Source organism: Zonotrichia leucophrys, chromosome 6 (genome assembly GCF_028769735.1).
Source record: "Zonotrichia leucophrys gambelii isolate GWCS_2022_RI chromosome 6, RI_Zleu_2.0, whole genome shotgun sequence".
Lineage (NCBI taxonomy): Eukaryota > Metazoa > Chordata > Aves > Passeriformes > Passerellidae > Zonotrichia > Zonotrichia leucophrys.
This window is the reverse complement of record NC_088176.1, coordinates 28422102-28448464: the sequence shown is the minus strand read 5'-3', so window position 1 is coordinate 28448464 and position 26363 is coordinate 28422102. Positions and strand designations below refer to the sequence as shown.

The window sequence follows — 26363 nt, the reverse complement described above, 5'->3', positions numbered from 1 at the left end:
AGCACAGTGTTTATGCTGCACAATAAAAGGATTGACAGCTCAGAAGCAGAGCAAGCATGGACAAGGGGAGGACAGGAGTAAGCAGGAAGCCACGGTGTGGAAGGCAGGATTTCTGAGTGGCAGAACAATGCCCCACACCTGCCCAGCACAGGCTGTTTCCTGCACTGTCACATGTGAGCCACTGCAGAGGCTCTAGGAACGTGTCTGCACAGCAAACCATGGTAAGTAAAAGAGCTGAGCCTGAAAGCTGCAGCCCCTTGGTGAGCTTGCTTCTCTTCTTGAGAGCTTAGATGGCAAAAGTGTGCTGCCAACAGCAGGAGATAAGCTTTTCTTGATTAATGCTTCTCTTTTGATGCAGAAACCCACTTCCAAACTATTTTTTCAGGAATTGGTTATGATTGAGTGCTTTTGTGGGCCTGGGTGTGGATGCAAATCTTGTCTGTCATTGCTGAGTAACTCTGCTTGTGTCTGCACTAAATGCAGACTAAGGGTGTTTACAGTGGACAAATCTATATTTAGACAAGCCCTGGGTGTCAGCTTGACATAAGCTTAAAATAACCTTCCCCTACTGTGGGATCTTGCTTTCCCTTTGGTCTCTGCACTCACCAAGTTTGTCTTGGCAATCAAATTTAAAGGATGTGGGGGTTTTTGGGAGCTTTTTACAGACATTTTGAGTGATTAATTGTGAGCTATTTCAGCATGTGCTGTATTGCCAACAGATCAATGCATAAGCATAACCAGAAAAACTGAGTGTAATTTGGGATGCTGGTCTCAGCCTGTGAGGACCCAACACTAGGCTAAGGGCAGCATTAGAAATAATGCTGTATCTGAAGTAGCAGGACTGCATTATACAGAAAAAAACCTGAGAGCCTTTGCATTGAAAAGAGATAGCAATGAAATGAATTTAGGTTTCTGGCTGTTTCATACTGCTGCTATTATCCTCTCCATTTAATTGACAGAAAATGAAAGCCTTCCTTGATACTTTAGTATGGTTAAATAAGAGCGGGAAAAGCTAACTCAGGTCTATAAAATGAACTTAGTACTCAAGCAAGATGAAAAGAGCATGTCTGTGCTCTGCAGAGTGTCACAGGAATGCATTGTGCTGCTTCCTGCCCTGGTAAATGTGTGCCATTAAACTTCAGTACCCTCTCTTGGCAAGAACAGATGAAGTTTCCACAGGGAATGAGCAAACACTGCTTCTGAGGAGCCATCTCGAGGACTGATGCTCTACCTGGTGACCACCTCAACAGAAACACTTGCCTTTGATTTGTTGAGGTTGCAAACGTGGGCCAAACAGATTACTTCAGCTCCAGAGCAAAAAGATGTCAAAGTCTTTTTTGTACAGTCTTTGCAGAGACTGAAAGCCACCCATGGGGGGAGAACTGAGGATTTCTGGAGCACCTGAGTGTCAGAGCAGTGAATGGTTTGAGTCCCACTGGAGCAGCAGCAGCGTGTGATGTTGTAACAGCCCCCTCCTTGCCATGTGCCAACAGGGAGAGCCTGCAGATAATTCTGTGTAAAACAAACGAGTCACTATTTTCCTGGAGGATGTTCTTTAATGCCTTTCAGCCACCTCACCGTGCCTGCAGCCTTCACTGGAGTTTGGGACATTTGGGATTTGCCTTGCTCCTGATCACAATGCTTTTCAGCAGTGCTAAGGACCAGTTATCTATTTTCTGTCCATCCACTGCTGAAAGTGAAAATATGTTTAACCATTTTGAATCATATTCTTCCATAGAGGTGGTTATTCTAGCCCATTAAAGCATGGAGCTAATACAAAATAGAACTCAGAAAGGAGATTTGATATTCCAGATTAAGAACAAAAAAGCAGAGATAGCATAAACCAGTCTGCCCCCCTCTAGTTAAACAAGCCCTTTATGTGCCCTAAATACAGTAGCTCAGAAAGGAGAGTGATGGGTGCAAAGAAAAAGTTACTGAGTTGTTTTCTGAAAAAGTGATTTATTTATGTATTGTGATTTCTTTAATGTCCTGGTATTTTCACTGTCATCTGGTTCTCTAATGTAACCATACATGCTCATCTATACAAGATTTGCTGCTGTAAGAGACAGCTCTGCCTCTTGCCTTTGTCTGTATTGAGTCTTCTGATCTCTAAAGAAGATGGAATCTTTTTACTAAAACAGTGAATGCTTTCTTGAACTCTCCCAGTATGATAATGCACCACCCTAAGTGGGGATTAGCTTTACTGTGAGGGGCATGTAACAGGATCAGGAAAGGGAAGTTGGGGTTGAACAGCACAAACTTTGTATCCCAGTAGAAATAGCATTTGTGGTTTGTACTGGCATTGGTCTTTGTGAATTTATGGCAAACCTGAAGGTCATGAGGGACCTCTGCCATAATAAAAATATCCTGCTAGATATTTCCTGGAAGAAAATAGAACTGATAAATCCCTTTGCTTAGAGATACAGGGCTAATTTTATTTCCATTTTACACTCTGAGCAGATGTGATTCATGCTGTCAGCACTTACTTGTCATTACATGGTGCACTTTTGTATTTTAGTTGAAGTCTATGTGATTTTTAAAATAGCTTTAAAATAATGTGTTTTTCCCTAATGTTCTAAATATGGAAATCTTCATTATTTGCCAAACTCAAATAGTTCCTTTATCAGTTTAGGGAATGCAAATATATGCAACAGATTCAGAAGATTATGTTGCGTAAATATTGTCGCAGTTCTCTAGTTTGTTACAAAGAACTTTTACTAAGAAACTGTACCTCAGACATCTTCAAAGAACACTCCTTGCAGCTGCATTGGTTGGTTGTGTTGTGTAGCAAGAGCACTGAAGTGATAAGCAAGTTAAAATTACTTTGATTAAATAGCTTTTCCCTCATTTGGTAATACCCTCATGAGGACACACAGGTGATGTCCTCATTACCTACATGGGTAGTGTAAGAACCTGAAAAGCCCCTTACCCATTCAGTCACGTAAAAGTAAAGAAACAGCACAGAAATTATAGACTACAGTTTTTTAAAGGTAGATGACTGCTGCTTTTCTTTTGTTACAAGCTTTGCGGGTTTGCATGTGGCGTTTATTTTGCATATATGTAGACTTGTAACATGGGAAATTGATTTACAAAGCAGCAAATGAATCATAGGATGGTTTGGATTGGAAGGAACCTTGTAAATCATCTAGTTCCAGCTCCCCTGCTATGGGCATGGACACCTTCCATGCCTTCCACCACCACACCAGGTTTTTCAGGGCTCCATCCAGCCTGGCCTTGAACACTTCTAGGGATGAGCATCCACAACTTCCCAGGGCCTCACCACCCTCACAGTAAAGGCTTTTTCCCTATTATCTATTTATTATGCACCTCCCCTCTTTCAGTTTTAAGTCATTCCCCCTTGTCTTGTCCCCACGTGCTCCTGTACAAGGTTCCTGTCCATCTCTCCTGTGCGCTGCTGACCGGTTTGTCACACATGGTTACACTGGGACACGGTTCATCTGAGCACACACTTCAGGCCTTGCCCATGTTAGGGGGGCTCTGCAGAGGATGGTGGTGTGGAAACCTTGGATTTAATGTTATCAGTGACAGCCAGACTGTGGGAAGGACAATTCTGCCACTATATCTGCATCTTCCCAGACAAAGTAGGAAATATTCCCTGTCAGCGTAGTTGTGATGGCACCAGGGTGCTTTGTGGTACTTTATTGGCATCTCCTGGGGAATTCTTTGCAGCTGAAGCAGTCTTGTTCCCTTTCACACAGATCTGAGAGAAGGTCTAGTGACCCTGCTTGAAGTGGTCAAATAGCACTTGACAAACCTCATGCTTCTCACCTCCCACATGAAGGGTTAATTTATAACTTCGGAGGCGTTGTCTGCTGCGGCTGCTGGAGATAAATGAGTGTCCTTTAGACTCTGTGAGTGCATCAATATTTAATGTGCCTGCTTAAATTAAACTCCAGTCAAACTACTGATTATTCTCCTCACCTTGCTCCCCCTTCAATCATTAATGGACATTTTCCGCAAGCGAGTTAACAAAACACCTACAGTGGCCTTTGCACATGCTGGCCTTACCCTTTCACTGCAGACTCTGTCCTCCCATGCTGATTGCATAAGGACTGAAAAGATACAAAAGGATGCTCCCCAGCCTGGACCACAGTTTAAAAAACAATAGTTGATCAAATACTTAGAATTAGGTTATGTTTTGAGATTTTCCTTCACTGCACAATCTGGACCTTCTTTAAAATCAAACAAGCAAATAAACAAACAAAAAAACCCCAACCAACCCCCACCCAAACCTGCTGCCTCTTGACCCAGGGTGATAATCCTTTTGATCAGATTTAGGGTGTTCAGCACCAGCTACATTCCTTGCTGGGAAGGAGCCCTTCCAAGCTGGCGGTTTCAATACCCTCTAATTTTCCTCTCTGTACCTCCAGGAGCTGCTGCTAGAGCACTGGCTGTGAAGTAGAGAACATTCCTCAATCATCTGTTTGCTGGTACAGCTGTGAGTGACCCAGAACAGCACATCCTGCAACCATGGTGTACCAAAAATCAGGTAAAATTTAACTAGCTGCTGCTCTCATCCCTGGTCATGCTACACAAGTACCTTTATCCTTTGGAATCTTAGACCCCACAGGCTGAGGGGGAAAGTGGCTTATAGAAATTATTCAGTGTTTTACTTTATTTTCTGTTTTAAATGAGGATTTAAGAATTCTGGTGATGTGTGGGATGAAAGTGTGGTTGTGAATGGTGCAGTTGTAGCACTGTTACAATTCACTGGGCCTTGGAAGGCCATGTAGGAAGGGTTTCTGAAGGGAAGAAATGAGAAGATTAACTAGTGATGTGAAATCTAAGCTGAATGGCAGTTGCCAAAATACTGTAGGCCAAGTGAGCAGAAACCTAGAGTTGAACAGAGCTGCATTGCTTGTTATGAAACCAGGGACAAAGGAGACATGGAGGAGGGACCGTTTCCTCTAACCTTGTTTTCTGTAGCTTGTTTTCCCAGTTCTGTTCCTTGCCAGCAAGGCTGGCCTCTCAAAATTATGGTATGCACTTGACTGGCATGTTCATATTAAGAACAGGTTTAACTGAAACAGGGGACTTGTCATTAGGGGGACATCCAGAGAAGTTAGAGTAAAGCAATTAGGGTCAATATGCATTCACTTAAAGTGCATAGTTATTCTCAAATGGGGTTTCTTCTTCAGGTCCAAAGCTGCCTGTGATCTGAACTTGGTTAGGTTTGCATCTGACTGGGCTTCCTTCCTCTGCATGAGGATCCAAGGAGTGCCAATGTACTCCTGCCACTGATGTGCCTTTACTCTTTTTCATGTGCCTTAATTATTCTTGTACAGCTAAACCATTGTGAACTTGTGAATACACTAACTTTTTTCAGATGCTCATGACCAATTTTGCTAGAATGAAGTATTTAATTTTACAAGATTGTTTTTTAAGCTTCTGTATCAAGCACAGATACTTCTGTATCTGTAATGGGAACTGGAGCTTTAGATGCCCTTGTTTGTGAAAAGGTTTTGTATTAAAGTGTAGGAAAGAGCACATCTTGGACAGTTAATTCAGAGTTGTTGTTTCCCAGCCATCTCTTGTGTGGCTATGGGAAGATTTCACTTACCCTTTCAATTTCAGCCTGTGTCCTGAAGCCCAAGAAGCAATCAAAGTAAACAGTGGCTGTTTACTGTCTGGGCAGCTGTCTTCAGTCATTTGTTTCAGCAGCTCCAGTGCACATGTTCCCAAAATGCTGTGCTTCCCAAAGAAATCTGTGCAAGCACAAGCTAGCCTAGCTTTTCCTAATATCTGTAGCAGTTACCTGGGCATGGAATTTAAGCCTACTCACCTCTTTTATTGGTCTAATGCATATGCAGAGTAGTTCATTCCTTTTGCTTCACAGCACCCTCTTACAGTTCTTGAAGTTCTATGATGTTTCCCTGTTCCTTCTGTCTAGGTTAAATGCCATTTATTTCAGTTCTCCTCCCTGGAACAGTTTTCTAGAGCTCTCGGAGTTCCTGTTCTCCTTTCTTCACCCCCACCCCCCTTCAGCTGGCTGCCCTTTTCGACATGAGATACACAGCACAACCCAACACCAGCTGGGACGTCTTAGAAGTGAGGCTTGAGTTTATGTCGTTCTTCTGTCAGTCCTTCCAGTAGCAAGTATTGATTTTGATATTTACCTGAATACTGTGAGGCGTGGATCAAGACACTTTCAAAGACATTTGGAGTTCACAAGCCTTTGTAAATATTGCATGAAGGAGTAAGTCTGGAATGCAAGACTGAAAAGGAGAATGGTGCCATACCTGCAGGAACTGCAGAGGCTGTGAACAGCTGAGGTTGCATCAGAATTTCAGGTCTAGGAATATTTCAGCTCTCAAAATTTCACTCGGCTCAGGGAATGTTTATCTTTCCACCTGCAGTGTGTGGTTACCTGAGCTCTAATTGGGTAGAGGCAGCAGCAGAGCTGTCACCCTGAGCACGCCCGAGGTGGGGGCTGATACTCGCTGGGTGTTCAGCAGCTTCTGCGGCAGCCTTTGCAGCCTGGAGGGTGAGCATCGCAGGTGGCTGAACTTGCGCGGCTTGCCGGCCGCCCTGCCGCCTGTGTGACAGCGCTGGACGTGCCATGCACACGGACCCGGCCCGGGGCTCCCATGAGGCGGCCTCTGAAGGCAGTGGGTGCGCTGATACACGAGTGAGTTGTCTGTCCCCCGAGCGGGCAGGCTGGGGTAGCAGTGCCGCATGTGCGCTGCCTGCATCGCTGTCTGCAGCGCAACTTTGCGGGTTTTGGCACGGCTGGTGCGAGAGCCAGCGCCCCTGCCCGTCCTGCGGCCGCTCCGCCGCCCCGGGGACCCGCGCGGTGCCGGGGGAGCCCGGCCTGCGGCTGCCTTGGGGCGAGGAGCGGGGATGGCGCTGGGGGTCACCGTGCCCCGGGCTGCTGACAATGGGGGGCTGCGCTGGGGACGGGCACCCGGCGGGCGGGGAGCCCGCGGTGAGCGCCGCTCTCGGGGCTCGGGGGCGGCTCCCACACGGCTCCGGGCTGGGGGCGACCCTCGGCCCGCCTGTGCCCGGCGGGAGCGGGGCAGGAGCAGGAGCGGGGCAGGGCAGCGTTGGGTGGCGGAGGTGAGCCCGAGCCGAGCGGCCCCGCCTGCCCGGAGGGGCGGGGGTCGGGGCGGTCCCCCCGCGCCGGGGCTGCGGGCGGAGGCGGCGGCGGCCCCCGGCAGCTCCTCCCCCGCCCGAGTTACAACCGGTTCGTGCCGGCCGCGGCCCGCCCGCCGCGCCGCGATGCGGGGCTGCCCCGGCTCCCCGGGGGCGGCTCCGGGCCCCCGCCCCACGGGCCGCCCGCCCGCAGGTAACGGGGCCGGGACCCGCGATTCGGGCGGGGGGACTTCGGGGCGGGGGCGGCAGGACGGACAGACCCCCCCCGGAGGGGCCGCTGCCCCCGGTTCGGCCCGGCCCGGCCCCGCTCTGCGGCGGGAGCTGCCCCGGGAGCTGGGGCGGGGGGCGGCTCTGCGCGGTCTGCGGGGAGCGGCTTCGGGAACAGGAACGGGAGAGGATCGTGCCGCCGACCCGGAGCGAGTGCATCCGTTGCGGTGCCCATCGACGAGCACCCCTCGGTGTGGCTGCGGTGCCTCCTGATGCGCCCTGTTTATCTGGTGGGCACTGGGCGGTGTGCGACATCGGCACCTGCCGCGGGCACATGGCAGCGGGTGCCTGTCGGTGTTTGTGTGCCCATTGCCGGAGCCCACCGACCCCCTGTGTGCCCATTGCCGGAGCCCACCGACCCCGTGTGTGCCCATTGCCGGAGCCCACCGACCCCGTGTGTGCCCACTGCGGGCTCCCCGTGTCGCCCCGGCGGCTGCCCCGGAGCGGGCACTGTGTCTCGGCCGCGTTGCCGTCGGCACGGCCAGGGCGACCTTCAGTCACCTCCCGGAGCGCTTCAGTCCCGGCGCGGGTGAGGGCTCCCCGTCGGGACCGGCCCGCAGCTGGAAGGCGTCAATGTGTAACGGGGACTGTGGGCTGGCCCCGAGGGCGTGGGGAGAGGCGAGGCGAGCAGCGGGCTATAAGAGGCCGTGCATCCCCACGGAGACCGTGCCAAGGGTGCGCACCGACCGGGGAGCGGATGCTGAAGGGAAGCCTCGCAGGTTGGGATGCGTGAGGCGTCGCGCATCGTGCTCTCGGTTTGCGGAGCAGATCTCTGGTAAATCATGTTGGCTCGTGGTTTCTAGCAGCGCTGGCTCCTATCTGCCCGCATGGATGCGTGCTAGTGACCGACAGGCACTAAAGTTGTGCTTTCGGGGGGTTTCCATCCGCTCTGGAGCAGTGAGGCTCTGGGAACAGGTAGGACTGGTTCTGCTGAGCTGACAGATTTGTACAAAGCTGACTGGTTTATGTGCTGCCCCACTGATGCTTCTTAATGTAAACTAATTTTGCACTATAGAAAAACATTATTTTGTTGTTGGTAAGTTTTGTTCTGGTGGTATGTTTTGTTTTAAATTTCACACTTCTGTGTCATCCATGAGAATAGAAGGAAACATTGATATTGACAACTCTCTTATTGAACTGAGAGAAGGGCAAGTAGAGAAATGTGACAAATAGGCAGATCTGAATATTGAGAACTAGAAGGGAAATACATATTTGTGTTCAGTGTCACACAGGAAGCTACTGTACTTAGAATACCAGTTAAAGTCAGATATCGTGGAAGTAGAGATGTGTCTTGCAGTGAATTTAATGCAATGCTTGTGCAGTTGTGTCAGTACACGTGCAGGTGTTGGATATGATGAACAGGTTAAAAGCACCTATAACGCACCAGTCTCATGCTCTACGTGTTACTTGCAAGCTAAGGGCAGCAGAAATTTCAGATGATAATTGCAAGGACTTCCCTGAAAAATAAACAGAAATTTACAAGAAGTCTGATTCAGCTTAAAACGAGGGATGTTACTTTTCAGGCTGGTACCGTCTTGCTTTGTAGCAGAGCCTTGCAAAACTCGAGGAGCCCAGTGTTAATCACGCAGTGTGTGTGCTGACATCAGCTCTCTGTGCAGCCATGTGCTGCTCACAGAAAGCTCCGCACTTCCCCGGGCTCTGGCTGCACAAAGAACCAACTGGAAACAATCACACTGCTACTGTCTTTCTCAAGATTCCCTTTGCCACAGATTAATACAAGTTGCTGTGCTGAGGGCTAATGTTTCAGTGGTGCTCATGTTCTTTTTTTGTGCTCATCTGTCATCTTTAAGCCAAATTCTAAGATTTATAGGAAGGGAGTTCAGTGTTGTGATAATGGTGCTCAGAGCAAAGCAAATAGTTGCAGCCAGACACTTCTCTCTTTCCACATTGAAGCTGTTGTTCAGTTTGTTCTCTAGAGTTTCTTTTTGTTGTGGTTGGTAAAGGCTTTCATCGAGCAGCTCTCTTCCTCTGATTCTTATTCGCAGTGAGTACAACTCACTGAAAAGCTTTTTCTCACCAAATTTCAAGTTACTATTCAATTCTTTATGCTTCATGTCTCTTTTTCAGTATTTTTAATTTAATTTGGTTTCCTGGAGCCTGAAACAGTATCCCTAGGCTTAGCGAACAGAAGGGTTTGTGAAACTGTTCTACCTGAATCCTGAATCCTAAACAGTTGTTTATCTGTTACCAGGATCACACAAATCTTCCTGGTTGGTTCTGAGACAAAAACCCACAACTATTGACTCCCCTCACTCCCTTCTGTGTGAGCTTCTGTGTCTCCATTTTTGGTGCCCACATTTATCTTTAGAGTTTGTGTCCTCCTTCTACACAGACAGAAAACAGTGAAAGGCACTTTGGATCCCTCCCAAGTGGATGCACAGATTTGATGTCCATGCAAATTTTAATTCTCCCTGTCAGTTCTTTTCCCTGCTACCAAGCTATTACAGTACAGCCTTCCCTTTTGGAGAAGCATTAAATAATGTGCCAATGGAAAGTTTAAATCCATGGTCCCAGCAGTGGCTTGGTTGTGCAGGACATCTTTAACTATGATATCAGAGGGCTCTGGGGAACAGGCTCCTCATGCAGCTCCCTGCTCTCTGTGGCCTTGAGCCTTCAGGGGAGTTAGAAAATACCTCAGTTTAGGGATCAGGCACACGGTAGGGTGAGGTGAAGGAATTACCTGCAAAAACAGGAGGGGAAGGGAAGGGAAAGCCAGGTCATTCAAAAATGACCCTGGGATTTTATAGACCTGTTATACCCCAGAGGATGATTTCTGGGGAAATTATGTTTGTTTTTTTTTTTTTAAACTTTTTGCCCAACAGTTGTGGACTATAAATGGCTTGGAGCATTCAGAGAATAGAGATGGTTGATACCTAAAATTTTGTTATTTAACTAAAAGATGCAAAAAGAGATCTATGATGCAAAGTAGGAGTTGTCAGCATGTAGAAAGTTAGCACTTTTACTGCTGTAAATTTGGTACAGTTGGTTAAATTCAATTATACTCTGCAGCATTGCAACAGGTGACAAACTAATCCAGAGGTTTTTAGTCTTTCTATTAGAAGAGACTACGTGACCTAAGTCTACAAAAACTTTTTTCTCTTCTGCCCAGTCCTTGCTTCCTTCCCATCAAATGTTTAGAATAGAAGAATTGAACTCAAGACTTGTCTTTGTGCTAAATTTTAGAGCACCAATATAATGGAAATCAAGGTAACAGCTAAAATGTGTTTGTTTTCTAAAGTATATTTTTAAACAAATATGAATTGGGGCTATTCACTGTCTACCTCCATTATTGTAGAGTTTTTCTGAAAACTTCCTTGCTTTGTCTCATTGTCTGCTTTTAAAGCTGTTACTTATTTCCACTATTTTTTCCTCTAGGCAGGGACAAAACAAGCCAAGTGAAAATTACTTAATTCATGGACAGATGCATAGGTCAGCTCTTGGGGACTGCATTCAAATAACTCAAATATTTCATGCAGAAATACAGGGATCCCTTTTTGTGTAAAAGGTATTGTTACAGGAAAGTGGCTGTAACTTCTGGCTGTCCCAGCTGCCACCCTTGCATCTCACAGGATCGAGGGACTCTCACCAGGCATTGGAGTGAGTCAGAATTTACATTTATTAGCTGAAACAAATAAGTTTGTAACATTTGCAACTGGTGTATCTTCAAGGACAGTCAGTATATTAAAATTGTAAATCACTCCCAAAGGACCCAGGATGTCAAAATGTATTTCACATTAGTGGGCGATGTTTTTGTTATTTGAGGGCTCAAGGCTGCTGTCAGATGTTAATTAATTGCAGGAAATCAGTACTTCTCCACTGAGATAACTTGTTTGCTTTTGAAGTTCCTCTAGGAAGATTTTAAAAAGAAGAAATTTCATGTGAAGCCTCCATTTTTTCAGAATAGCGTTAACTGTTGCAGTGATATGTTGGCTGAAAATTTGCTTTGTTGTTTTTCTGCAGGTGGTTGTCACATGAAGGTACATTTATAGGAAGCTGACAGATTTTTGCCATCATCTGTGAGTATTTACCCTTAAAGTCACATTTAAGTGCGTTTGCAAACTAGAACTGACCTTTTTCATGTGTCTATACAATTCCTCAAAATTTTATACTACAGAGCTTTTGTTAAGTTCTCCATGCAAATTCTTAAAAATTGCCCGAGAAAAGGGTGTGAGGAGCTCAAATGGGAATTCTGTTATTGTCTGCTTGTTTTCCCCTTTGCTTTCATACAGCAGTAATTTTTTTCCATTTCCTCTGGGTTCCTAAGTCAAAAAGGCAGTGCAATGCATTTATTTTTCTGCTTTGCCTCTTGGGAGTCTCCCAGAGCAGAGCTGTTACTGCAGCAGCCTTAATGCTTGAGCTGCAGTGTGGAGGTGGTCCTTGAGAATATTTCATAAAGGAAACAGGGTAAGATCTTACCTCTTTCTATCTTCCAGGGTGAAGGAAATAAAACTATTGATAATCATATATCTGGTTAGTGGCAGAGCCAGGAGCAGAGCATGTGTTTTGTATTCATCAAATTTTATTCATCAGATTGCTCCCTGTAGGGAGGGAGGGCAGGCTGGCTGTGTGCACAGGGAGACTTCAGAGCAATGTAGCCTGGAAAACCTCTAAATTTTCCAGATTTTAGAAGTACTGATCCCTACATTCACACTCTAGTCTTGAGAAGATGTGAGGGTGGTGTGTTATTTAAATACACAGGTGATGGGTTGGGCCATGCCCAGGAGCAAGGTGGTGCTTCTGGAGTCCAGGCAGTGAGTGCCAGGCTGGGGAAGGCTGATATGTGCAGAGGGCAGACACTCTAACAGGTTATAGCAGATTTTTGTATGCATGTTTGCTGCTGTCATGCCTTGGCATATGAGCCACACCTGTACACAGTCTTAGAGCTCACTTCACTAATATACTCAAAGTGATTTTTGGATGCAGCTCTCTACACTTGGCTTTGTTGACAGAGCAGAGTACTTAACTGTTAGTACTGCCAAAATGTCAGTCTTCCTCTTGATCTGCCCCTCTCAGAGTGCACTATCTGATGGCAAACACATTAATAAATGGAGAGATACTGTGCTGAGAGTGGAACTGAGTATAGATTTTTTTCTCCTTTTTTAATATTCATGGCTTTAACAGCAGGTGACCGTGGGGCTCAATTGCTGAACCACGGCAGATATTATTGCCTGAAGTTTTCACAGAGCTTCTTTAGCACTCAGCAAATGACATGCTTCTCTTTCATGCAGCGCTGGTGTATGTCCAACTCATGATGCTTTAGGTGCTGCTGTTCTGTTAGCCAGCAGTTCCAATTTCCCCTGCAGTGTGGCATTTCCAGCTCCCACTGCCTGTGTGCTGCAGCTGAACCAGGCCCTGGCTGAACCTGCCAGCTCTGCACAGCTGCCCTGTGCTCAGGCAGGTTTCTGACCCTGCTCCCTCTGGGTTTTGTCCGCACAGGTGCTGCCAGGATGGCGTTTCGGAAGCCGCCGGACGGAGGCTGGGGCTGGGTGATCGTGGTGGTTTCCTTCTTCACCCAGTTCCTGTGCTACGGGTCACCGCTGGCGGTGGGAGTCCTGTACCTGGAGTGGCTGGATGCCTTTGGAGAGGGGAAAGGCAAGACTGCTTGGGTTGGATCGCTGGCCAATGGAATTGGATTGCTTGCCAGTAAGTGCAGAAGCAGTATCCGTCCTAAATTGAAATGTTTCCAATTGATGCTTTCATCTCTTGGAATTGTATCAAAGACAGCTGCAAATGAGGGTGCTGCATTTTTCTTTTAGGTTTATATTACATTTGTAGTTTCCTTTATAGTTACATTTATGCATAAGCCAGAGGAATATAATGTTAAAAGAGCAAGAAAAATATTCCCTTTATTCAAATACAATCATTTTGAATTTTCTAAACTAGAAAAGTCACACTCTAGAAGCTGAAAAGTAATTTTGTTGATGCATTTTTTTAAATAAGACTTAAGGACTAACATTTATATTATTGTCTTAAAATCAGAGCAAGCTGTTAGTCCAAAATGGTTCAAGTGCTTTATGAAAAAAGTCAATAAACGTGTTACTAATTTTTCAGCTCTAGCAGTAAACCTACCAGTGAGGGTGGGCGAGGGCTCCTTTTCATTCTTTATTTGAGAAAAAACTCCCTTTGAAGGCTGGAAATTTATGGGTAACAGTAGCATTAAATAAGACAATTTTCTGGAAGATTTTCTGTAGTAAAGCATTGTCACTTGGAGAGTAACAGCAGAATTTTAGGGAAATAAAACCCCACCTTGGCAATTCCTAGGTTGTTGTTTTAAGATCAGGCATGGGTATTTACTGTGTCATATCAATAACTTCTGTTTTTCAAAGATTTACCATGGGAACTATTATCTATTTGCTGGATCTGGAAAAAAATTTCTTGTCAGCAGGGGAGTTGCTACAGGCAAAAGCAATAATGTGGTTTAATGGACAAAATGCAGCTCAGGATCCTGAGGAAAATCTCCTCAAAAGAAAGTTGATGTTCCAATAGCAATACAGACCTGAATAAAGAGCACTGCTTTGTGTGGCCCTGGAACTGATCAAGTACTGGTGTCACATCTGTGTTGGGCTTTTTACCACCAGGCAGAAGAGAAATGGGCAAAGGCAGGTGGATCACTGAGCACAAAAATACTCTATTTAGTTTGAGGGTGTTATTGGATAAAGGACTGTAGATTGCTCTTCCATCATCCTTTTTTCATTTTCCTGTGTTATGGGTATTAACTCCTGCTATTCATCAAGACCTCAAAATATTTGAGTGAAAGAGTGAAGTGGGGGAAAATAATGATAAACAAGGTAATTGCTGAAGGAAAAACTAGGCAGAAGGAAATTCAAGAGAACACCCTTTTAGGAGACCAGAGGTCTCTGGCTCTGTTGAGCCTCAGTCCCCTTTCCCTTATGTCAGCATTGTGCTTGTTTCCAGATGTTAGTGCCCTCTGACTTGCTGCTGTGGGCAGTTCTCAGCACTGTGCTTTGTAGCTGGCTGGTTTTTGGCTGGGGTAGAGTTCATTTTCTTCTCAGTGGCTGAGTACAGGGTTGATAATGAAGAGATGTTTCTCTTATTGGTGAGCAGGGCTAACAGAGCCAAGGTCTTTCCTGCTCTTCCTGCTGCCAGGCTGGTGAGGAGACTGGGGGTGCACAGGAGGTCAGGAGGAGAAACACCCAGGACAGGTGACCCCAAGTGACCACAGGGATGTTCCATGCCATGGGACATCATGCTCAGTAAATAAACTGGGAGAAGAAGGAGGAAAGGGGAGGATCTTCTGAGAGATGGCATTTGTCTTCCCAAGTCACCATCACATGTGATAGGGCCCTGCTGTCCTGGAGATGGCTGAGCTTGCCCTGCCATGGGAAACAGTGAATGAATTCCTTGGTTTGCTTTGCCTGCATGCAAAGTGTGCTTTGCTTTCCCTATTAAACTGCCTTTATGTCAGCCCAGGAGTTTCCCAGCTTTTACCTTTCTGAGTCTCCTCTTTCCTGCTGGTGGGGGAGTGAGATTGTGGCTGCGTGGGCTTGGTTGTGGCAGAGGTTAAACCATGACAGCAGCTATAATAGTGATGAATAATACAAATCAATGATGAGTAATACAAATCAAAGGTGCTCTTGTGACTGATTTTGGTGTGGAATGATTAAATGAAGGTTTGACAGGTTAGGAGGAGTGCTGTCTGTCCATGTGATTTTATTCTTTCAGTTTGGCATTCAGAAGCTTAATAATCATTCCTACCCTTTATGCCTTCAAAAGAAAGTACTGGGAGGGTCCTTTAATTACATTGATGTTATCAGAGTTGACTGAAAACAAAGTCTATGTTCCCAGCTTTACCTAAAATGGAAGTTCCCACTGCTTGTCAAGCTGGGTTCTGACCCTAATGATAAATCTACTAAATTTCCTCCTTAAAAGTATGCAATTTTATGGTACAAGTTGTTTAGTTTTAGTTTTCAGCTGATTAATAATGTTGACTTCAAGTGGTGTATTTTGAAGTGCCCCTTGATTAGTGTGATGGATGTCTAGAAAATGTCATCAAATTACTTCTAAATTTTCTTCAAAGCCTGTAACTTGATACAGTCTTTTTGCCAAGACTCCCACACTTTTAATTAAGGCTCTATTGGGGACCCATGAAGACTCTTCTGTGGGCTTTATTCAACTTAACATCACCTTTCTGAAGCTGTAGATACCAGTCCAGAAAAGGAATGACAATTATGGTAGATTAGCAGCCACAGCCAGGAAATAAATCAGAGTCCATTTTCTTAGAAAGACTTTTCTCATTGGTACCACTGGCAATTGCATTCACCAGCTTTTCTAACAGAGAAAGTTGGTACCAGTGACTCTGCTGTATTAGTACTGTAATTTCACCAAACCCAAGAAGATATATATAGCATCTGGCCCAGAAAAAGGTTCTCTGTCTTCTCCCCTTCCTTCTGCTGGTATAATCTGAAATTTCTTTTCAAGCAGCTGATGCTGGTGAGCACTTTCATGTTTGCTGCGTTGGTATCCTTTCTAAAATGTTTACTTCTGACTTCTGTGGGAGCTAAACTTAGACTGGAGACATAGAAACCCAGAACAGCACCTTGTTTATTTGGATCCATTTCCTGGGCACCTGGTGTTCGATTTCTGTCCTTTTGCTCGCAGCACAGACGGTGCTGCTGGGGCCAGTGTCCAGCCTGAGCTGGAGAAGGGAATGGGGCAGGGATCCTGTGGGCTCCTCCTCGCAGGATGGCTTGGGCTGTGACTTTCTGTGAGGAAAACTTACAGAGCAGTGCAAGAAATGTGCCTAGAGGAGTGACATCAGTGTTGCTGTGGGAGGCAGAGGTGAGAGCTGCCCTGCAGAATTAGGTGTTATAACATTGGTCAGGCTATGGCAGATGGGACACAGGGCTCCAGAGCTTCTTCAGCAGGAAGAAATTGAAAAAGCTTAGTAGGTTTCCCTTACTAAAACAGGACAGAGGAGGATATTTTTATATATTCTTGAACATCATGTGTTTCTTCTACACCAAATGTTCTTAATTTTGCATCCATTTGGAGCCTGAAATTAAATTTAATCCATGTTCCACTTGTTAAAAGCAAAACAAAGACCTTGGCGCCTGTAATTGGCACCACAGCTGTTTATAGTACGGGTTGACTTCACAGTCCTTGGCATAGGAAGAGACAGCAATGTCTCCATTCCCACTTCCCTTCATTAATGGAGGGAGAGCAAAGGGAGGATTCTCTCTTGAAAGGCACGCCTTGATAATTTGATGGGGTGTTTCTGCTGATCTGAGGCATGCAGTGCTAGATGTTTAAAAAGCTTAATTTTGTGTTTTCAAGCAACAATTTTACTACTCCATAACTTTTACTACTCTATGACATCAATTATACCACTCTATTTTGCAGCATCTACGTATTTTTGAACACAAACCTCACACAGCCATAGCCCCCACTGTAAAGTATGGATGCCGTAAATAGCTTGTGCACAGGGGAGAAGGGTGTCCCCAAGATTCCTCTGAAAAAAAGCCCAGTTCATATAACAAATTTTTTAGAAAGGAAATATCTTTCCAATCAGTTGGGAGTGGGTTGCTGCCCAGTGTGAAAAGCTTTTTTTTTGATCTATATTCATATCCAAAGTACAAGCATTTGGAGAATGTTATGTTTATTATAACCAGGTTTTAGAAATGTACTTAATGCACAAAACATATTCTTGTATTCTGTCCAGTGGATTTTAATGCAGTCCGTGACCATTTTTTCTGCTCTACAGTTTCAACAGGCTCGGACAGATGCCCAGGTAGGGTGGGTCAGATTAATGCAGATGATAAGAAAAAGAACTCAGTTGTCCAATACAGTTTGTTTAGCAAAAGGTTTTGTGTATGAGGCGAAGGAAGGAGGATCCTTGAGATTAGTGAGTGGAGTGGAAGGAGGGAATGTTGTTGTGCAGGGTATTTTTTAATGTGAAAATATTGAGGAAGAAATAGCTAGTTCTTGATGTCTGTAGAACAAAACAACTTTGTGCTTGTCAGGAGGTCAGCACATTTCTGCAGGTTTAAGTTCCTAAGTGCAGCAGTTGCCTTGTTTTCATGTCTCAGGAAGTACTCACAGACACGTCCTGGTCTCACTGAGGGTAAAGTACTTAATTCAAAATAATTTTAATAAAAATACCAATGTACAAATGATCCCTCCTAGGTGTTCTTCCTCTTTGGTCCCCCTGTATGAAGATCTCCTGTGAAAACCAATCTTCCTTCTGCTTCCCATTTTGTCTGGGGATCTTGTTGACTGCTCCCCTGATAATTGTGCTGCTGTCTGCGAGCTGTGACAGGTTGTGTGCAGAAGAGCAGTGTCTGTTCCTGTGCTGAGTCTGTCTTCCTAGAGTTAGCTGTCATTCCAGTAAACTGTGCTGCTATCTCTTTTTGACTGAGTTTGGTCTAGTTTTAAGATACATCATTTGGAAAGGAAAAAGCCCTAGGGATTTTATTTGTAAAAGAGGTAAATATTTATCAATGTCATAAAATATTGTACTAGTTCCAGTGCTAACCCCTGGAGCTGCTGGCAAACTGAACAAAATGCTGGCTTAAAAGCTATTTTTCATGCTTACTATTGAGGATTGCCACTGGGATTTTTTCATGTTTTTCATATTATGGTGAGAGTCAGCTAATGAAAAGCCTTATGCTGCCTGAAGATCTGTTTCCTGTGTGGCTGTATGCAGACTCCTGCATTCTTCAGAATGCCCACTTTGAGCAAAATCCACAGGGCAGGTCTCAGTCCCACTCTGTGAAAGTTGGATTTTTACTAGAATTTACTGCCTTGAAGCCATTGTGGTTCAAATATTTGTAAAGAATGACAAGTTTGTGTACAGTCAACTCCTGTGCAAATACTGTGGTGATAACTGAAGGTGCTGTGCCTGGTGGAAAAGAAAATGACCGTGCTATGGGAAACAGGGAAGGGGAAGCAGTGCAAGGAGGCAGGAGAGGACAAAGATGTTGGCTATCTGGGGATTTTCTTTTGTGACTCATTTTCTAGCAGTGTGACGAGTGTGAAAGTCGTGCCTAGTGTGAATGGGAAGATGGAGCTGTTTTTCTGCTCAACTTGGGGACCTAAAATAATTATTTTAATGTTTACAGTGGCGCTCCTTCTTATAAACAGGGCGGTTGCTGAGTTGCCAGATGTCTTGCTGTGTGAGATGGCAGATTAATGCTGAGCTCTCTGGAGCAGGTTCTTCACTTTTGTGCAGGTTGTTTTCCATGTCAGAGCAAAAAGATGTCTTTGTGCTCTTTGTTCTCCTTTGGGATTGGATTTTGTAAGCAGAAAGGCTGGAAGAGCATCTCCTTGGGCCTTGTCAGGGATGCTTTTGTTCATGTTCCAGTAGAGATGTCTTGTCAGGTTATGAAGCCACATCCTTCAGCTGTGTCTCTCTTGTTCTGGCTTGGGGTCAGAGGGTCCAGTTTCACCTGGGATGCTCTAGCAGGGGTCAGTGATGTCTGTGCCAACATCACCGCCCCAGACGGGACAGGGACCTTCTGGGAATAGCTGTGTCCAAATATAGAGAGCAGGTGGAAGGGAAGTGCTGTTTGTTTTAGCAAGGTAGTAGGTCAGAAATAAAGAATAGAAAGAGTGCAAATTCCTCTGCTTAATTGTATTATGTTAACACTACTTTATTTTCTTTTGGTGTAGAAGAATTCTTTATACAATACAGAGTCAATCCTTTGTTCATTTTTAAATCCCGTGGTTTTAGGAAACATACCAATCTTAATTTGCCAGTTCTAGTAATTAATTCTAAGAATCAGCAATGTTCTTAGCCTTTGTTCTCAGCATGTTACCCTGCCCAGGTTATGCTGGCCAGCTTTCATTCCCACAGTGTGCTGACTCTTGAGAAGCAATAAGTGCTTAGATCTTCCTTTTTCATTGCTTCCAAAATCCAATTAAACCTTTCTTTCCTGGAATATTTTCTTGATTCCTCTGTAACTCTGACTGTTTGCCTGCATAAGCCCCAGCTCAGACTCACCCCCCTTTATGTTCCCTGGGCAGATAGGGAACATGTACATCTAATGTAGGGCAAAAGTTCTGGCCTGCCTTGTCTTTGAGGATCATTTTGCCTGCTGACAAATCCCTGCTCCTGCCTGCCTGCCTGAACTGCTTGTCCCATGGCTGGCAACCACAGGAAAACCTTGCCTGCATTCCCAGCTGCTCTCTCCTGTCTACAAACCTAGGCAAGCACCATCCCCAGGCTCCAAGTGTTTACCTCGTATCACCTTTCTGGGCTCACCTCCCATCTGCTGGGAATCTGTTCCGTGACTCGGAACACTAACCTTGGCAAATGGCAGACTCCAAAATTACTGCTTGTGCAGATTGAATCGGCCATGGCGTGTGTGTGTGCATCACTTCACATGAGGTGCAGATGTTGTAAGGTGGTTTTGTTTGTTTGTGTTAAATAATGGCATTCATCTCTGCATCTAACTTCTAATCTCAAAGTTGCTGAGCTTAGAAATGAGGCTAACATCCGAGTTTATGTGTGAAGGTTTGAGTTTCAGATAAATTGTCTTTGCAAGCCAAGTCCCTTGCTGGTTGATTATTTATGCAGGGCACCAAGCTTGCACGCCACTTAAGACTAAAAGGTGTATTCCAGGTCACACAGCTGAGAATAAGTGCTTGTTCTACAATTTCTGTGAGGAGAGAACTGGCTGAATAGAGGCAGGGTGTGAATTCTGCCTCACTCTGTTCTTGTTTTGAAGAGCTAAGAGAGCTAAGAACTGAGAAATATTGGGGAGTGAACTTGAATGTTGTTATGGCTGCTCCCAGTAAGTGACTTTGATTTTCTCTAGTTTCACAGGAGGAGCAGAGATAGGTAGTAAAGGGTTCTGTTTAATTCCCTCAAAAATCAGGGAAGAATGATGCTTATCCTTGCCTGGGATGCCAGCAGAGGTTCCCTCTGTGTAAGCACCAGGTGGCATTCTTGCTGTGACCATGGTCCCCAGTGACTGCCTTTCCATTCCAGTTTCATACATTACATACCAAGATGAATGCAGATATTGTGTTTCTGAAATACAGGTTTTGTGCTCTGGCAAAAAATACCTGCTTGCTTAAGGCCTGGCTGATGGTCTGCCTTGGTTTTGTGTTTCAAGATGAAGATTTTTTCAGAACCTTCGTGCACCTTAGTTCTGTGGTGACAGTGTTACAGTCCATAATGTTTTGGATCTCCCTATGTGTAAGGAATGTTTCCCTTGCTCTTTCCCTCCCAGCCCAATGACCCTTTCATGGCCTTGATGTTCAGTTTCTCCCTGAGAAAAATTTTGCTAGGCTGACCATGAATATTTTTATAACTGCTTTAGAGAACCCTGTGGAAATGAGTACTCTGAATTGTTATCTAATATAATTATACATGTAAATAGTTATAATAAGAAACATTTCCACAGATTGATACATTTTTAGAAGTTCTTCCTGCTGCTGGTGTTTACTTGGAATGTTTTTTCTGTTTTTTCCTGTAGGTCCTGTCTGCAGTATATGTGTATCATCTTTTGGAGCAAGACCTGTAGCTATCTTCAGTGGCTTTATGGTGGCTGGGGGCCTCATGATGAGCAGTTTTGCACCTAACATATACTTCCTATATGTTTCATATGGGATAGTTGTTGGTAAGAAACACCATGCCTTCATTTTGAGACTTAGTCTTCATTATTTTGGGTGTTGGTTTATGAATATGAAATGGGAAACTGATTCACAGAGGCAGTAGTAGTCTGAGACTTGATTTATCAAGGAATACTTGATTTTTGGGCAGGGAGGGATGTTGCACGAGCAGGCTGTTACCATGATAAAAATATAGTAACAGCCTGTTCCAGAAACACCTTGCCTTCATTTTGGGAATTAGTCTTCATTATTTTGAGTGTTGGTTTATGAATATGAAATGGGAAACTGATTCACAGAGGCAGTGGTAGTCTGGGACTTTATTTATCAAGGAATGCTTTACTTTTGGACAGGCTGTTACCATGAAAAAAGATAAAAGCAATGTAAATGGTCATAAGGGTTTGAAAACAGTTTATCCTCTGTTGACACAATTGTTAGAGATGGAGAAACTGAGGTTTTACCGAAGGGCTGGCATCAAGCAAGTCTTCTGCTGGCATGAAATGCCAATCTTAAGGGAATAATATCTCTTCTGGAATTCTGTCACATACTCATTCTAATTTGATAAATTAGGGATCATTAGGGAGCAGTGCTGCTCTGCCCAGAACTGGATTGAACATAAATGCTGTGCTGGAGGCACGAGAGCGCTGCTCTCCTGGCAGGTGGTGGCCTGCCCTCTGTGCAGCCGTGGGTGGCTGATCAAGTTAACTGTGTCAGGCACTCGGGCACCTCTGTGGCCAGCAGGGCACTGTGCCACGGGCAGGCAGCTCTGCCCAGCCCTGGGCTCAGAGCCCTGGGCCTTTCCACAGAGCACAGAGCTCGGCTGGAGCTCCTCAGAGCCAGCCTGCTGCACCCTGCTCAGCAGCAGGGACAGGGAGGTGGGACAGCGCTGAGCAGGGCTAAAGGCACCTCAGTGCCAGGGCACACCATGGCAGCACCTGGGGGATAACAAAGGGCATTCATTCCTAGAGGATGTGGCATGTTTTATATGTCCCTCCTTTTATGCAGGTCTTGGATGTGGCCTTTTGTACACTGCAACAGTCACCATCACGTGCCAGTATTTTGACAAACGCAGAGGCCTCGCACTTGGGCTGATTTCAACAGGTAGGACTTCAATTGTCATTCTCTCCAGCTCGTCAACTCTGGATACAGATGGATAAGGATGGATACAGCCATCCTTACCCTGGCAATAAAAACCAGAAGATTATGTTTTTCTCGGTAACTTAAGAAAGTTACTACTTTCTTAAGTCAAAATATCAGTAGCAATGAAGGGAAAAACTGAGGCTTCAGATAAAACAGTAACTACACCTGCAGGTTTATGTTATGGGCCATCAATATAGATGAGGAAAGGATATTCACTGAAAACAGACTCATGTAGCTTAATCTGCATGCCATGGATAATAAGGGGAAACATTCCATAGAGTCTTCTTTTTCCTCTCTGTTCTTACTCAGGATCAGAGGTGAGAAAGAGATTGGAGATGCAGCATACAGATGCTGCATCACCACTACCTCACATTAGCTGTACCTCTACACTTTTTAGTGGCCTGAGTAGGAATGGTTACAGATGGCTCCTGTGCCATGCCTTGCTTTCTGTGTGCCATGGGGTGCCTGCTCTGACCTCTTTGCTCGAGTAGCTGTCAGTGAGGAGACACAGGATCAGTGCAGTCAGTGGTGTGAGATACTAATACCACATCCACACAAGCTGAGTGGAGAGGAGCTTCTGCAGAAATGTTCCTTGGGATCATTTCCAGTGGCTTTGTTTTGCATTCCAGGTAGGTTGCCTTAAAGCTTGATCTTATTGTGCCCTGGTTAATTTTAGTACCTGGAAGGCAAAACAAGCATGGATTTTGTAATTGATTTTTCCTCTGTTTAGCACCAGACAGTCTTCAGCAAATAATTTTAAAGTTTGTCATATAAATTGACTTGAAAACCAATGTTCTGTGTCTGTGAGAGGACACCCACTAGTTAAAATGGATATGTGCTCACTTCAACCAAGAGTCTTTTCTTTAAATTACTGGGATTGCATTAAATGCTTGTGCTCCTAGTAATTTCTCACTCTTCAGTGTTTTCTTCTGAATGGCCACATGTGCATGCTTAGTCCTGTAGAGCTTCAGAAATGCCTTTGGGATAAACTCCCACCAGGCAAACCCTGCTTCTTAAATGCCAGGCAGTCAAGGGCTGCTTCTAGGAGGGGTCTTGGTGAACTCCTGGTCCGTTTCTGCCTGGGAGGAGGAAGGGAAAAATGTTGGAGTGGGAAATTCTAACTGTGCTAACTCAAAATGGTACCTGAAGGGATACATGTATATGAGAGCAGGGCAGAAGAGTGGCTTAACAGTTCTTTGATGTTTTTAATCAGATATAGTATTGATCCTGCTTGTTTATGAAGTGTCTGCTAGTGTTATTTGTCACAAAGTGTTCAGATATTTTGGGAGATTTTTTTTGTGCTGTTGCTACTCAACAAAGGAACTGTAACTTCAGGAGGGATGATGATTTACTGGTTCATTAGACTTGGGAGAGAGGAGCACAAATGAATTACCATTCCTGTGGCAGTGTATTCATAGCTGCTGAATTGTGGAATTTTGTTAGAGTTGAAGAATGGTCTTGGTTCTTCAGTTTAAACCAAATTTATTTTTCTTTTATAGGGTCAAGTGTTGGACTCTTCATATATGCAGCACTGCAAAGAGAGCTTATTGAGCTGTATGGACTGGATGGGTGTCTGCTAATAGTTGGTGCCCTGTCTCTAAATATATTAGCATGTGGCAGCCTAATGAGACCTTTGGAATCATCCAGTTCTCCTCCACCAGAGAAAATGTTTGTAGACAAAGTCCCAGATCAATATTTTGTTTACCATGAAAAGGAAAAGACTGTAGAAGAAAACATTAGCATCCTTGAAAAGGGCTATATTGATGAAAAATCTGTGAACAATGTGCCTGATTGCAAACAGGATATCATTTTGAATAAGAACACATTGAGCTCAATAAACGTAAATGAGAAAGACACTTACAAGAAGAAAGTTGTAGAACAGACAAACTTCTGCAAGCAACTCGCCAAGAGGAAGTGGCAGCTCTATTTGACCTACTGGAAGGAGACCGTGGTTCTTTTCAGGAACAAAGTATTTTCAGCTCTCTTTGTCGCCATCTTGCTCTTTGATATTGGTGGATTTCCTCCTTCTCTGCTCATGGAAGATGTAGCAAGAAGTGCAAACATTAGTGAAGATGACTATTATATGCCCCTTATTTCCATTATTGGCATTATGACGACTGTTGGCAAACTTGTTTTAGGAATACTGGCAGATTTTAAGTGGGTTAACACTTTATATCTCTATGTAACTACCTTAATAATGACAGGAGTGGCCTTGTTTGCAATTCCATTCGCCAAAAGTTACCTTACATTAGCGATGCTTTCTGGGATTTTGGGTTTTCTGACTGGGAACTGGTCAATTTTTCCATATGTAACAACAAAGACTGTGGGGATTGAGAAACTGACTCATGCCTATGGGATATTGATGTTCTTTGCTGGACTTGGGAACAGCCTCGGACCACCAATTGTAGGTAAGGGCAAGGAGTGGATATAAACTGAACATGGGCTTGTCACAACCAGACAGAATGCTTTTGCATGTCTAATAGTAATGGAAAGATGAAATCAAAATCTGCAACAAAAAATAAAAGCTGTTTAGCTGATTATGTTCGTAATTTGTCTTTGGGGGAAAACACATGCCATGTCTAAGAGGTCAAACAGCATTTTAGATTCACCCTATTTAATTTAATTTTATTTTGTTGTTTGGGTGTTTTTTAGTTGTTGTTTCTCTATGTTAGCAGTGCTGTGTTGCCTTTCACTGATGAGCTTCTCTGTTATCCCACCCCCAGGCTGGTTTTACGACTGGACGCAGGAGTACAACACTGCTTTCTACTTCAGTGGCTTTTGTGTCCTGCTGGGGGGATTTCTCCTGCTCTTGGCAGCACTGCCCTGCTGGAATGCCTGCACCAATCAGAGCTCCAAGCTGCCTCCAAATACTTACTCCTACAAAGTTGCATCTAACGCTTAGGTGACAACTGGAAAACACTTTGCGCCTTTTTATATTATATAGCAAAGTATTTTAGTAATTTTCCACTTATTTATGAAGCCCACAAATCCTCTTTCCACTAGAAAAATTCCATTGTTGCTTGTTGTTCAGTTTCTTTTTCTTCTTCTATTTCTTTTTTTTTAATGTTATTTTTAAAAACAGTCTTATTTTGTGTACTATGCACCGTTGTTTTCAGCCTTTGTCTACTGTAATTTCCTTTCACCCTGTAAAGGGGGTGTTCTGCTGTATTATCAGCTGTACTTTTTTTAAGGGGGGTTGGTATGGAGGGGTGAACACTTTGAAGCAAAAATGAAGACCTGTTCTTTATAAGAGAAGGCTGTCGTTTCTGCCTCCTTCCATAGGTCTCCAAGTTGCACAATTAGGCTTTACAAAACAAGAATTTGCCTTATTAAAATGTAATACTGTGGCAAGGTGCTTTTAACTTCATGCTTAGATTAACTTTTTTGTCTTTTTAAAGTTTCTCCAATTTATGATTAAGTGCCAATTGTGGGAGGGAGAAGAGGGGAAACAATCAACCTTGTGTTGTATAACTGAAGTGAACATTATGATGAAAGTAAAGATTCTTATTACCACTGCGACTAAGAACCATGTTTATAAATACTGCACATTTTGTGAAGCCTGTTTATAAAACTGTTGAACCAAAACCTTTTAAAACCAAGGAATAAATGTGATTGTTGAAACAGTGAAAGGAAATGCTGACTTGGTTATGCAAGTTTATAATCTTTTTATCAGGGTTGGGGAGACGCTCACTGAAGCCCACAGGGTGAGTGTTTCTAAGCAAGGCACCCAAATTTTGGTGGTTCTGGGGCCCTCTATTGTTACGCAATCACAGTTCAGAGGATTGAAGCTGCTGCAGAAAGGGCTTGTAGGGCTGTTAACAAGGCAGACCTGATTAAAAAGGGGAAATTGTGACTGCAATGTCGTCTCAGCTGTCCTTTTTTTGGAACGGATATAGCAAGGAGAAAAGGCAGTACCAGAGAGCAAGAGAAAGCATGGGGGAGGGCTAGCAGAAGAGGTTCAGGGAAAGAGTTGCAACACTTGAGCACCAAAGGAGTCAGTGAGAGAGAGCCCTTGGAACCTCCTGTCTCTGTAGCTGCAGGCCAGCCCTGCGCGCGGCTGGGTTTGGCTGGCGTGGCTGGGGAACGCCGTGTGATGATGAAGCCTTTCCTGAGCCAGGCAGGAGCTCCAGCACAGGCAGGGTGACTCTGCTCCCTCTGCCCTGCCCCGTGTGCCCTGTGCAGTGGCTTTTGCTCTCAGAGCTGCTCTCGTGCCAAGGCTGTGTCTGCACAGCAGTGACAAATCTCCCCAC

The 26363-nt window shown here is 44.6% G+C and overlaps 1 protein-coding gene across 5 annotated transcripts; it reads left to right on the top strand.

Moving 5' to 3' along the window:
* Positions 1 to 4420: 4420 nt before the first annotated feature.
* Positions 4421 to 26363, top strand: SLC16A9 (solute carrier family 16 member 9). 5 transcript variants are annotated; one of them, XM_064717063.1, is made up of 7 exons: positions 4421 to 4510; positions 11362 to 11417; positions 12838 to 13044; positions 20841 to 20984; positions 21979 to 22074; positions 23613 to 24521; positions 24837 to 26363. In XM_064717063.1, exons 3-7 carry the CDS (start codon positions 12849 to 12851, stop codon positions 25013 to 25015), a joined length of 1524 nt encoding a protein of 507 aa, XP_064573133.1. In that variant the 5' UTR covers positions 4421 to 4510; positions 11362 to 11417; positions 12838 to 12848; the 3' UTR covers positions 25016 to 26363. The 5 variants fall into 5 exon arrangements, with proteins under 5 accessions (XP_064573133.1, XP_064573134.1, XP_064573131.1 ...); XM_064717064.1 differs by lacking the exon at positions 4421 to 4510 and adding an exon at positions 6517 to 6649; XM_064717061.1 differs by lacking the exon at positions 4421 to 4510 and adding an exon at positions 7170 to 7306.